This window comes from Coregonus clupeaformis, chromosome 20 (genome assembly GCF_020615455.1).
Source record: "Coregonus clupeaformis isolate EN_2021a chromosome 20, ASM2061545v1, whole genome shotgun sequence".
Classification (NCBI taxonomy): domain Eukaryota; kingdom Metazoa; phylum Chordata; class Actinopteri; order Salmoniformes; family Salmonidae; genus Coregonus; species Coregonus clupeaformis.
Window position 1 is genome coordinate 23,141,567 of NC_059211.1, and position 14,234 is coordinate 23,155,800.

Genomic DNA, 14,234 nt, shown 5'->3' on the forward strand with positions numbered 1-14,234 from the left:
TAGCAAGCTGTTTTACCATTCCATTACTCCAACACTGACTGACTGTAGCAAGCTGTTTTACCATTCCATTACTCCAACACTGACTGACTGTAGCAAGCTGTTTTACCATTCCATTACTCCAACACCGACTGACTGTAGCAAGCTGTTTTACCATTCCATTACTCCAACACTGACTGACTGTAGCAAGCTGTTTTACCATTCCATTACTCCAACACTGACTGACTGTAGCAAGCTGTTTTACCATTCCCATTACTCCAACACTGACTGACTGTAGCAAGCTGTTTTACCATTCCATTACTCCAACACTGACTGACTGTAGCAAGCTGTTTTACCATTCCATTACTCCAACACTGACTGACTGTAGCAAGCTGTTTTACCATTCCATTACTCCAACACTGACTGACTGTAGCAAGCTGTTTTACCATTCCATTACTCCAACACTGACTGACTGTAGCAAGCTGTTTTACCATTCCATTACTCCAACACTGACTGACTGTAGCAAGCTGTTTTACCATTCCATTACTCCAACACTGACTGACTGTAGCAAGCTGTTTTACCATTCCATTACTCCAACACTGACTGACTGTAGCAAGCTGTTTTACCATTCCATTACTCCAACACTGACTGACTGTAGCAAGCTGTTTTACCATTCCATTACTCCAACACTGACTGACTGTAGCAAGCTGTTTTACCATTCCATTACTCCAACACTGACTGACTGTAGCAAGCTGTTTTACCATTCCATTACTCCAACACTGACTGACTGTAGCAAGCTGTTTTACCATTCCATTACTCCAACACTGACTGACTGTAGCAAGCTGTTTTACCATTCCATTACTCCAACACTGACTGACTGTAGCAAGCTGTTTTACCATTCCATTACTCCAACACTGACTGACTGTAGCAAGCTGTTTTACCATTCCATTACTCCAACACTGACTGACTGTAGCAAGCTGTTTTACCATTCCATTACTCCAACACTGACTGACTGTAGCAAGCTGTTTTACCATTCCATTACTCCAACACTGACTGACTGTAGCAAGCTGTTTTACCATTCCATTACTCCAACACTGACTGACTGTAGCAAGCTGTTTTACCATTCCATTACTCCAACACTGACTGACTGTAGCAAGCTGTTTTACCATTCCATTACTCCAACACTGACTGACTGTAGCAAGCTGTTTTACCATTCCATTACTCCAACACTGACTGACTGTAGCAAGCTGTTTTACCATTCCATTACTCCAACACTGACTGACTGTAGCAAGCTGTTTTACCATTCCATTACTCCAACACTGACTGACTGTAGCAAGCTGTTTTACCATTCCATTACTCCAACACTGACTGACTGTAGCAAGCTGTTTTACCATTCCATTACTCCAACACTGACTGACTGTAGCAAGCTGTTTTACCATTCCATTACTCCAACACTGACTGACTGTAGCAAGCTGTTTTACCATTCCATTACTCCAACACTGACTGACTGTAGCAAGCTGTTTTACCATTCCATTACTCCAACACTGACTGACTGTAGCAAGCTGTTTTACCATTCCATTACTCCAACACTGACTGACTGTAGCAGTAGCTGTTTTACCATTCCATTACTCCAACACTGACTGACTGTAGCAAGCTGTTTTACCATTCCATTACTCCAACACTGACTGACTGTAGCAAGCTGTTTTACCATTCCATTACTCCAACACTGACTGACTGTAGCAAGCTGTTTTACCATTCCATTACTCCAACACTGACTGACTGTAGCAAGCTGTTTTACCATTCCATTACTCCAACACTGACTGACTGTAGCAAGCTGTTTTACCATTCCATTACTCCAACACTGACTGACTGTAGCAAGCTGTTTTACCATTCCATTACTCCAACACTGACTGACTGTAGCAAGCTGTTTTACCATTCCATTACTCCAACACTGACTGACTGTAGCAAGCTGTTTTACCATTCCATTACTCCAACACTGACTGACTGTAGCAAGCTGTTTTACCATTCCATTACTCCAACACTGACTGACTGTAGCAAGCTGTTTTACCATTCCATTACTCCAACACTGACTGACTGTAGCAAGCTGTTTTACCATTCCATTACTCCAACACTGACTGACTGTAGCAAGCTGTTTTACCATTCCATTACTCCAACACTGACTGACTGTAGCAAGCTGTTTTACCATTCCATTACTCCAACACTGACTGACTGTAGCAAGCTGTTTTACCATTCCATTACTCCAACACTGACTGACTGTAGCAAGCTGTTTTACCATTCCATTACTCCAACACTGACTGACTGTAGCAAGCTGTTTTACCATTCCATTACTCCAACACTGACTGACTGTAGCAAGCTGTTTTACCATTCCATTACTCCAACACTGACTGACTGTAGCAAGCTGTTTTACCATTCCATTACTCCAACACTGACTGACTGTAGCAAGCTGTTTTACCATTCCATTACTCCAACACTGACTGACTGTAGCAAGCTGTTTTACCATTCCATTACTCCAACACTGACTGACTGTAGCAAGCTGTTTTACCATTCCATTACTCCAACACTGACTGACTGTAGCAAGCTGTTTTACCATTCCATTACTCCAACACTGACTGACTGTAGCAAGCTGTTTTACCATTCCATTACTCCAACACTGACTGACTGTAGCAAGCTGTTTTACCATTCCATTACTCCAACACTGACTGACTGTAGCAAGCTGTTTTACCATTCCATTACTCCAACACTGACTGACTGTAGCAAGCTGTTTTACCATTCCATTACTCCAACACTGACTGACTGTAGCAAGCTGTTTTACCATTCCATTACTCCAACACTGACTGACTGTAGCAAGCTGTTTTACCATTCCATTACTCCAACACTGACTGACTGTAGCAAGCTGTTTTACCATTCCATTACTCCAACACTGACTGACTGTAGCAAGCTGTTTTACCATTCCATTACTCCAACACTGACTGACTGTAGCAAGCTGTTTTACCATTCCATTACTCCAACACTGACTGACTGTAGCAAGCTGTTTTACCATTCCATTACTCCAACACTGACTGACTGTAGCAAGCTGTTTTACCATCTCCATTACTCCAACACTGACTGACTGTAGCAAGCTGTTTTACCATTCCATTACTCAACACTGACTGACTGTAGCAAGCTGTTTTACCATTCCATTACTCCAACACTGACTGACTGTAGCAAGCTGTTTTACCATTCCATTACTCCAACACTGACTGACTGTAGCAAGCTGTTTTACCATTCCATTACTCCAACACTGACTGACTGTAGCAAGCTGTTTTACCATTCCATTACTCCAACACTGACTGACTGTAGCAAGCTGTTTTACCATTCCATTACTCCAACACTGACTGACTGTAGCAAGCTGTTTTACCATTCCATTACTCCAACACTGACTGACTGTAGCAAGCTGTTTTACCATTCCATTACTCCAACACTGACTGACTGTAGCAAGCTGTTTTACCATTCCATTACTCCAACACTGACTGACTGTAGCAAGCTGTTTTACCATTCCATTACTCCAACACTGACTGACTGTAGCAAGCTGTTTTACCATTCCATTACTCCAACACTGACTGACTGTCAGCAAGCTGTTTTACCATTCCATTACTCCAACACTGACTGACTGTAGCAAGCTGTTTTACCATTCCATTACTCCAACACTGACTGACTGTAGCAAGCTGTTTTACCATTCCATTACTCCAACACTGACTGACTGTAGCAAGCTGTTTTACCATTCCATTACTCCAACACTGACTGACTGTCGCAAGCTGTTTTACCATTCCATTACTCCAACACTGACTGACTGTAGCAAGCTGTTTTACCATTCCATTACTCCAACACTGACTGACTGTAGCAAGCTGTTTTACCATTCCATTACTCCAACACTGACTGACTGTAGCAAGCTGTTTTACCATTCCATTACTCCAACACTGACTGACTGTAGCAAGCTGTTTTACCATTCCATTACTCCAACACTGACTGACTGTAGCAAGCTGTTTTACCATTCCATTACTCCAACACTGACTGACTGTAGCAAGCTGTTTTACCATTCCATTACTCCAACACTGACTGACTGTAGCAAGCTGTTTTACCATTCCATTACTCCAACACTGACTGACTGTAGCAAGCTGTTTTACCATTCCATTACTCCAACACTGACTGACTGTAGCAAGCTGTTTTACCATTCCATTACTCCAACACTGACTGACTGTAGCAAGCTGTTTTACCATTCCATTACTCCAACACTGACTGACTGTAGCAAGCTGTTTTACCATTCCATTACTCCAACACTGACTGACTGTAGCAAGCTGTTTTACCATTCCATTACTCCAACACTGACTGACTGTAGCAAGCTGTTTTACCATTCCATTCATTCACTCCAACACTGACTGACTGTAGCAAGCTGTTTTACCATTCCATTACTCCAACACTGACTGACTGTAGCAAGCTGTTTTACCATTCCATTACTCCAACACTGACTGACTGTAGCAAGCTGTTTTACCATTCCATTACTCCAACACTGACTGACTGTAGCAAGCTGTTTTACCATTCCATTACTCCAACACTGACTGACTGTCGCAAGCTGTTTTACCATTCCATTACTCCAACACTGACTGACTGTAGCAAGCTGTTTTACCATTCCATTACTCCAACACTGACTGACTGTAGCAAGCTGTTTTACCATTCCATTACTCCAACACTGACTGACTGTAGCAAGCTGTTCCATTACTCCAACACTGACTGACTGTAGCAAGCTGTTCCATTACTCCAACACTGACTGACATTTTGCAATCGTCACCTATACTGCAGATCAAGAGGCGGGAAACAGAATGGAACAAAACAACTTCTGAGACTGAAGAAACATCTTTAGGATGTTGAACTGAATGATCAACAATGGCCCACTGTAGACCGGGTGCATTTCCTGTACACTGCACCGTTTATGTGGATCCACATTAAAGCTCAACTGTCTGCCAATCCTGGATGCTGCCAATCTAGTTTCTGTTAGTCTGGAAAAAAGACGTCTAGCATCATAAAATAATAAGGGTGGCAATTTCTTTCTAGCTGCCATTTTCTGTTTTCTTATTTCACCCAGGAACTAAAATCAATGAGCTGAAGTGAAGAGGAACCAGCACCACAGAGTGAGATCCAGTCTTCAGAGTGAGATCCAGTCTTCAGAGTGAGATCCAGTCTTCAGAGTGAGATCCAGTCTTCAGAGTGAGATACAGTCTTCAGAGTGAGATACAGTCTTCAGAGTGAGATACAGTCTTCAGAGTGAGATACAGTCTTCAGAGTGAGATACAGTCTTCAGAGTGAGATACAGTCTTCAGAGTGAGATACAGTCTTCAGAGTGAAATACAGTCTTCAGAGTGAAATACAGTCTTCAGAGTGAGATACAGTCTTCAGAGTGAGATACAGTCTTCAGAGTGAGATAGTCTTCCATTGTCGTGGAAAGGATAATGAAGTCAGAGGCATACGAGCACAGACATGCAGGACACACACACACACACACACACACACACACACACTTACATCTTCGTCAGAGCCAGGGTTGCGGAGTGTGACTGACACCAAAGGAGAAGGCGTAGCGATGGGGGCGGGCCTCTCTTGGGTCAGTGTTGGCATGGTAACCAGGTGCCCGGTGACTGCCTGTGGCGTGTGGATCTGTAGCACCCGGGCCGGCTGGCACAGCACCATCGGACCACCTGGTAGGAGGGGACAGACAACACTCAGATTACAGTGCCTTGCAAAAGTATTCATCCCCCTTGGCGTTTTTCCTATTTTCTTGCACAACCTGTAATTTATATGGATTTTTATTTGGATTTCATGTAATGGACATACACAAAATAGTCCAAATTGGTGAAGTGAAATGAAAAAAAAATAACTTGTTAAAAAAAAATGCTAAAAAATAAATTACGGAAAAGTGGTGCATGCATATGTATTCACCCCCTTTGCTATGAAGCCCCTAAATAAGATCTGGTGCAACCAATTACCTTCAGAAGTCACAGAATTAGTTAAATAAAGTCCACCTGTGTGCAATCTAAGTGTCACGTGATCTGTCACATGATCTCAGTATATATACACCTGTTCTGTTCTGAAAGTCTGCAACACCACTAAGCAAGGGGCACCACCAAGCAAGCGGCACCATGAAGACCAAGGAGCTCTCCAAACAGGTCAGGGACAAAGTTGTGGAGAAGTACAGATCAGGGTTGGGTTATAAAAAAATATCAGAAACTTTGAACATCCCACGGAGCACCATTAAATCCATTATAAAACAATTGAAAGAATATGGCACCACAACAAACCTGCCAAGAGAGGGCCGCCCACCAAAACTCACGGACCAGGCAAGGAGGGCATTAATCAGAGAGGCAGCAAAGAGACCAAAGATAACCCTGAAGGAGCTGCAAAGCTCCACAGCGGAGATTGGAGTATCTGTCCATAGGACCACTTTAAGCCGCACACTCCACAGAGCTGGGCTTTATGGAAGAGTGGCCAGAAAAAAGCCATTGCTTAAAGAAAGAAATAAGCAAACACGTTTGGTGTTCGCCAAAAGGCATGTGGGAGACTCCCCAAACATATGGAAGAAGGTACTCTGGTCAGATGAGACTAAAATTGAGCTTTTTGGCCATCAAGGAAAACACTATGTCTGGCGCAAACCCAACACCTCTCATCACCCCGAGAACACCATCCCCACAGTGAAGCATGGTGGTGGCAGCATCATGCTGTGGGGATGTTTTTCATCGGCAGGGACTGGGAAACTGGTCAGAATTGAACGAATGATGGATGGAGCTAAATACAGGGAAATTCTTGAGGGAAACCTGTTTCAGTCTTCCAGAGATTTAACTGGGATAGAGGTTCACCTTCCAGCAGGACAATGACCCTAAGCATACTGCTAAAGCAACACTTGAGTGGTTTAAGGGGAAACATTTAAATGTCTTGGAATGGCCTAGTCAAAGCCCAGACCTCAATCCAATTGAGAATCTGTGGTATGACTTAAAGATTGCTGTACACCAGCGGAACCCATCCAACTTGAAGGAGCTGGAGCAGTTTTTCCTTGAAGAATGGGGAAAAATCCCAGTGGCTAGATGTGCCAAGCTTATAGAGACATAACCCAAGAGACTTCCAGCTGTAATCACTGCAAAAGGTGGCTCTACAAAGTATTGACTTTGGGGAGGTGAATAGTTATGCACGCTCAAGTTGTCTTATTTCTTGTTTGTTTCACAATAAAAAATATTTTGCATCTTCAAAGTGGTACGCATGTTGTGTAAATAAAATGATACAAACCCCCAAAAAATCCATTTTAATTCCACGTTGTAAGGCAACAAAATAGGAAAAATGCCAAGGGGGGTGAATACATTCACAAGCCACTGTATATACTGTACACAGACAGGAGTAGTGACCTTCATTGAGCTGTAATTAAATAATAAGCGGTGTGTTTGTGTGTTTATTCCTCGCCAGTCACTAACCACAAAAACATCAAAGCACTTGGTCACCTGTGACAGCTGGTAGTCAGTCTGGCTATTATCAGCAGTCCCCTTTCCCCAGTGGTACCATCTGGTCTGTCTCTTAAAGCGGTCCCCCTTCCCCAGTGGTACTGTCTGGTCTGTCTCTTAAAGCGGTCCCCCTTCCCCAGTGGTACTGTCTGGTCTGTCTCTTAAAGCGGTCCCCCTTCCCCAGTGGTACCATCTGGTCTGTCTCTTAAAGCGGTCCCCCTTCCCCAGTGGTAGTCTGGTCTGTCTCTTAAAGCGGTCCCCCTTTCCCCAGTGGTACCATCTGGTCTGTCTCTTAAAGCGGTCCCCTTTCCCCAGTGGTACCATCTGGTCTGTCTCTTAAAGCGGTCCCCCTTCCCCAGTGGTACTGTCTGGTCTGTCTCTTAAAGCGGTCCCCCTTCCCCAGTGGTAGTCTGGTCTGTCTCTTAAAGCGGTCCCCCTTCCCCAGTGGTACCATCTGGTCTGTCTCTTAAAGCGGTCCCCCTTCCCCAGTGGTACCATCTGGTCTGTCTCTTAAAGCGGTCCCCCTTCCCCAGTGGTACTGTCTGGTCTGTCTCTTAAAGCGGTCCCCCTTCCCCAGTGGTACTGTCTGGTCTGTCTCTTAAAGCGGTCCCCCTTCCCCAGTGGTACTGTCTGGTCTGTCTCTTAAAGTGGTCCCCCTTCCCCAGTGGTACTGTCAGTGCACCCAGAGCTCCTTCTACCCTCTGACCTCTCAGCAACCCTGCATTAACCCCTGAGCTTTAATAGAACTCCCTTCTCCCCACCTGTAGGAGCTAACTGGACAGATGTTAGCCATCAGGATCAATGGCCTGTCACATTCCTCACCTCCCCGTCTGTGTGTGTGTCTGTGTGTGTGTCTGTGTGTGTGTCTGTGTGTCTGAGTGTGTGTCTGAGTGTGTGTCTGAGTGTGTGTCTGTCTGTGTGTGTGTGTGTGTGTGTCTGAGTGTGTGTCTGTCTGTGTGTGTGTGTGTGTGTCTGTGTGTCTCTGTGTCTGTGTCTGTCTGTGTCTGTGTGTCTCTGTGTGTGTGTGTGTGTGTATGTGTGTCTGTCTGTGTCTGTGTGTCTGTGTGTGTGTGTGTGTGTGTGTGTGTGTGCGTGTCTGTGTGTGTGTGTGTCTGTGTGTCTGAGTGTGTCTGTGTGTGTGTGTGTACATGATTAGATTTCTCAATAGTTGTATTGCAGTCTCACGGTAATATATCCTGTTGTTATACAATACTATGCATGTTTATAAACACCATCCCCATGGTTTACAGCTGTGGCCCACAGAGCAGTGTCAAACCCGAGGCTAACCCACTCTCTGTGCCAGGAACCAACCCTCACACACAAACACTGGCACAGCACCTCCCCTCTGTCTCCTGCTAAATGACCTGTCAGTGTTAATGGTGATGAGTTTCGACTAAAAGCTACATCGCTGATGAAGGAACGCGGAGGAGATGAGGACTGCTTCCTTTAGCAAGTCAAATGAGGAGAAGATCTAGAGCAGAGCTCTCCAACCCTGTAGAGCTTCCAAATCAAATCAAGCTTTATTTATACAGTACATTTCAGACATGGATTGCAACACAATGCGCTTCACAGGAAAAAAATATAAAAACAATGAAAATAAAAACTGAAATATTCACTACACAACAAACATCAGAGGATAAAAAACAAAATAATATCAAAAACTGAACGACTAAAAAGCCCCCTGAGGAAAAGCAAAGCTAAGGTACGTTTTAAGATCTCTTAAATACGTCCATAGTTTTGGCCCCCCTCTGGCAGGCTATTCCAGGGGCTGGGGGCATAATAACTAAAGGCTGCCTCTCCATGCCTCTTGGTCCTAGGCTGTGGGATAGTTAAAAGGCCAGTGCCAGAGGACCTGAGGGACCTACTGGGTACATAACTTAAAAGCATGTCTGACGTGTATTGGGGTGCACAATCATGGATTGATTTAAAAAACAATGGAATAATCTTATAATGAATTCTAAAACTCACAGGCAGCCAGTGCAGAAACCTTAAAACCGGTGTAATGTGTGCTCTCCGTCTGGTCTTGGTCAGTAGCCGTGCTGCAGCATTCTGTATGTTTTGCAGTTGACCAATGGCTTTCTTGGGTAGACCAGACAGGAGAGCATTACAGTAGTCAAGCCTGCTTGTAATAAAAGCATGGATGAGTCTCTCTGTATCAGCCTGAGAGAGAAACGGCCGCATCTTGGCAATGTTCCTCAAGTGGTAGAGCAGCTATTTTGGTCACATTCCTGATGTTCAGAATCTAAAATAACACTTAGGTTTTTTACCAGATTCTCTCTCTGTACTTTGGCTCAAACAATAAGTACCTCGGTCTTGTCTTGATTTAGCTGGAGGGAGTTGTGAGCCATCTAAGTATTTAAATCACTAACAGTCTAATAATTTATCTGTCGAGCTAGAATCCTCTGGTGACGCAGAAATGTAAAGTTGTGTATCGTCGGTGAAGCAGTGAAAATCAATGCTGTGCTTTCTGATAACGCTGCCTAGCAGTAACAAATATCAACCGAACAGTAACTGTCCCAAAATCTAACCTTGTGGAACGCCACATGTGGTCCACATGTGGTCCTCTGTAGCTCAGCTGGTAGAGCACAGCGCTTGTAACGCCAAGGTAGTGGGTTCGATCCCCGGGACCACCCATACACAAAAATGTATGCACGCATGACTGTAAGTCGCTTTGGATAAAAGCGTCTGCTAAATGGCATATTATTATTATTATTATTATATCTATTTTCTCAGAGTTATGTTCCACAAAGGTAACAAAAAACTCTCGACCCGTTAAACCAATTTAAACCTGGACTGGAGAGGTTAATGCTACGCTACAGGACTGTTTTGCTAGCACAGACTGGAATATGTTCCGGGATTCTTCCGATGGCATTGAGGAGTACACCACATCAATCATCAATAAGTGCATCGATGAAGTCGTCCCCACAGTGAGTGTACGTACATACCCCAACCAGAAGCCATGGATTACAGGCAACATCCGCACTGAGCTAAAGGGTAGAGCTGCCGCTTTCAAGGAGCGAGACTCTAACCCGGACGCTTATAAGAAATCCCGCTATGCCCTCCGACGAACCATCAAACAGGCAAAGAGTCAATACAGGACTAAGATTGAATCGTATTACACCGGCTCTGACGCTCGTCGGATGTGGCAGGGCTTGCAAACTATTACAGACTACAAAGGGAAGCACAGCCGCGAGCTGCCCAGTGACACGAGCCTACCAGACGAGCTAAATTACTTCTATGCTCGCTTCGAGGCAAGTAACACTGAAGCATGCATGAGAGCATCAGCTGTTCCGGACAACTGTGTGATCACGCTCTCCGTAGCCGATGTGAGTAAGACCTTTAAGCAGGTCAACATTCACAAGGCCGCGGGGCCAGACGGATTACCAGGACGTGTACTTCGAGCATGGATTGACCAACTGGCAAGTGTCTTCACCGACATTTTCAACCTCTCCCTGTTTGAGTCTGTAATACCAACATGTTTCAAGCAGACCACCATAGTCCCTGTGCCCAAGAACACTAAGGTAACCTGCCTAAATGACTACCAACCTGTAGCACTCATGTCATATCACCCCAACAGATCCACAGATGATGCAATCTCTATTGCGCTCCACACTGCTCTTTCACACCTGGACAAAAGGAACACCTATGTGAGAATGCTATTCATTGACTACAGCTCAGCGTTCAACACCATAGTGCCCTCAAAGCTCATCACTAAGCTAAGGACCCTGGGACTAAACACCTCCCTCTGCAACTGGATCCTGGTCTTCCTGACGGGCCGCCCCCAGGTGGTAAGGGTAGGTAACAACACATCCGCCACGCTGATCCTGAACACGGGGGCCCCTCAGGGGTGCGTGCTCAGTCCCCTCCTGTACTCCCTGTTCACTCATGACTGCATGGCCAGGCACAACTCCAACACCATCATTAGGTACCATCATAACAGTGGTAGGCCTGATCACCGACAACGACGAGACAGCCTATAGGGAGGAGGTCAGAGACCTGGCCGTGTGGTGCCAGCATAACAACCTCTCCCTCAACGTGATCAAGACAAAGGAGATTATTGTGGACTACAGGAAAAAGAAGAGGACCGAGCACGCCCCCCATTCTCATAGACGGGGCTGTAGTGGAGCAGGTTGAGAGTTTCAAGTTCCTTGGTGTCCACATCACCAACAAACTAACATGGTCCAAACACACAAAGACAGTCATGAAGAGGGCACGACAACATTCCCCCCAAGGAGACTGAAAAGATTTGGCATGGGGTCCTCAGATCCTCAAAAGGTTCTACAGCTGCACCATCGAGAGAATCCTGACTGGTTGCATCACTGCTTGGTATGGCAACTGCTCGGCCTCCGACCGCAAGGCACTACAGAGGGTAGTGCATACGGCCCAGTACATCACTGGGGCCAAGCTTCCTGCCATCCAGGACCTCTATACCAGGTGGTGTCAGAGGAAGGCCCAAAGACTCCAGCCACCCTAGTCATAGACTGTTCTCTCTGCTACCGCACGGCAAGCGGTACCGGAGTGCCAAGTCTAGGTCCAAGAGGCTTCTAAACAGCATCTAGCCCCTAATGGCTACCCAGACTATTTGCATTGCCCCACTCTTTTACGCTGCTGCTACTCTCTGTTTATTATCTATGCATAGTCACTTTAATAACTCTACCTACATGTACATATTACCTAAATTACCTCGACTAACCGGTGCCCCTGCACATTGACTCGGTACCGGTACCCCCTGTATATAGCCTTGCTATTGTTATTTTTACTGCTGCTCTTTAATTATCTGTTACTTTTATTTCGTATTATTTAATATTGTATTTTTTTTTTTTTTTTGGTATTCTTTCTTAAAACTGCATTGTTAGTTAAGGGCTTGTAAGTAAGCATTTCGCTGTAAGGTCTACACCTGTTGTATTCGGCGCATGTGACAAATAAAATTTGATTTGATTTGATTTGATTAATCCACCTCTCCAGTCTGTCCAGAAGGACATCATGGTCAACAGTGTCGAATGCAGCACTTAAATCCAAGAGTACAAGGACAGAGAGCTGTTTGGCATCTGTGTTGGCTCTAAGATAATTTACCATTTTTACTAAGGCAGTCTCTGTGCTGTGGTGGGCATGAAAACCAGATTGGATTTTTTTTTTTTTATACAGTTGGCACTTTAGCACTTTAGCTGTTTGAAAACCAATTCCTCCAGAATTTTGCTTAGGTTGGAGATTGGCCGAAAATTGCTAAGAGCTGAAGAATCTAGATTACTTTTCCTCAAAAAGGGTTTCACCATAGCAGTTTGGGGAAAGTGCCTGTGAACAGGGAGTCGTTTGCACTTCTTCAGATATGCAATTAAAAGCTTTTTTGAAGAAGGTGGTGGGCATAGGATCAAGAAGGTAGAAGGCTTAAGTTGTGATATCACTTTGCTGAACATGTCTGTGTCAACCAGGGAAAATAACTCCATAGTGTCTTTGCGTGGTAGGCTAGGGCACATATAACTCCATAGTGTCCTTGCGTGGTAGGCTAGGGCACATATAACTCCATAGTGTCCTTGCGTGGTAGGCTAGGGCACATATAACTCCATAGTGTCCTTGCGTGGTAGGCTAGGGCACATATAACTCCATAGTGTCTTTGCGTGGTAGGCTAGGGCACATATAACTCCATAGTGTCCTTGCGTGGTAGGCTAGGGCACATATAACTCCATAGTGTCTTTGCGTGGTAGGCTAGGGCACATATAACTCCATAGTGTCTTTGCGTGGTAGGCTAGGGCACATATAACTCCATAGTGTCCTTGCGTGGTAGGCTAGGGCACATATAACTCCATAGTGTCCTTGCGTGGTAGGCTAGGGCACATATAACTCCATAGTGTCTTTGCGTGGTAGGCTAGGGCACATATAACTCCATAGTGTCCTTGCGTGGTAGGCTAGGGCACATATAACTCATAGTGTCCTTGCGGAGGCAGGGCTCATAGTGTCCTTGCGTGGTAGGCTAGGGCACATATAACTCCATAGTGTCTTTGCGTGGTAGGCTAGGGCACATATAACTCCATAGTGTCCTTGCGTGGTAGGCTAGGGCACATATAACTCCATAGTGTCCTTGCGTGGTAGGCTAGGGCACATATAACTCCATAGTGTCCTTGCGTGGTAGGCTAGGGCACATATCAAACTTCTCATCAGGTCTTTCTTGATACCCAGCCTATTGTTTGTTATCTTATCTCAAAAATATTTCGCAAACTCATCAGATTTAGACGTGGAGGAAAGTTCACATACAGGAGGTGTGCGGGGGTAGGATTTCTCAGGCCATCAATGGTCGAGAAGAGCACTCTCAAATTATTCAGATTATTAGTGAACAAATTAGAAAAATGAGCCCGTCTGGCATTGATAATTGCCTTGTGTTAGACAGTGCATTCTGAAAGTATTCAGACTCCTTGACTTTTTCCACACTTTGTTACGTTACAGCCTTATTCTAAAATGTATTCAATTTACACACAATGCCCCATAATGACAAAGCAAAAACTGGTTTTTATAAATTTTTGCTAATTATAAAATAAATAACGGAAATATTACATTTACATAAGTATTCACACCCTTTACTTAGTACTTTGTTGAAGCACCTTTGGCAGCGACTACAGCCTCGAGTCTTCTTGGGTATGACGCTACAAGCTTGGCACACCTGTATTTGGGGAGTTTCTTCCATTCTCCTCTGCAGATCCTCTCAAGTTCTGTCAGGTTGGATGGGGA

General features: G+C 44.7%; 1 protein-coding gene across 3 annotated transcripts in view; it reads right to left on the reverse strand.

The window, feature by feature from the left end:
• The window catches only part of atf6 (activating transcription factor 6), a 102,890-nt gene that overhangs the window by 69,202 nt on the left and 19,454 nt on the right, over positions 1-14,234 (reverse strand). For all 3 annotated transcript variants that reach the window (XR_005994546.1, XM_041840638.1, XM_041840639.2), the window contains exon 7: positions 5,554-5,726. Coding sequence is in view for 2 of the 3 variants with exons in the window: in XM_041840638.1 (XP_041696572.1) it covers positions 5,554-5,726 (173 nt within the window). In the remaining variant the exon portion in view is untranslated. The remainder of the gene's footprint in view (positions 1-5,553; positions 5,727-14,234) is intronic.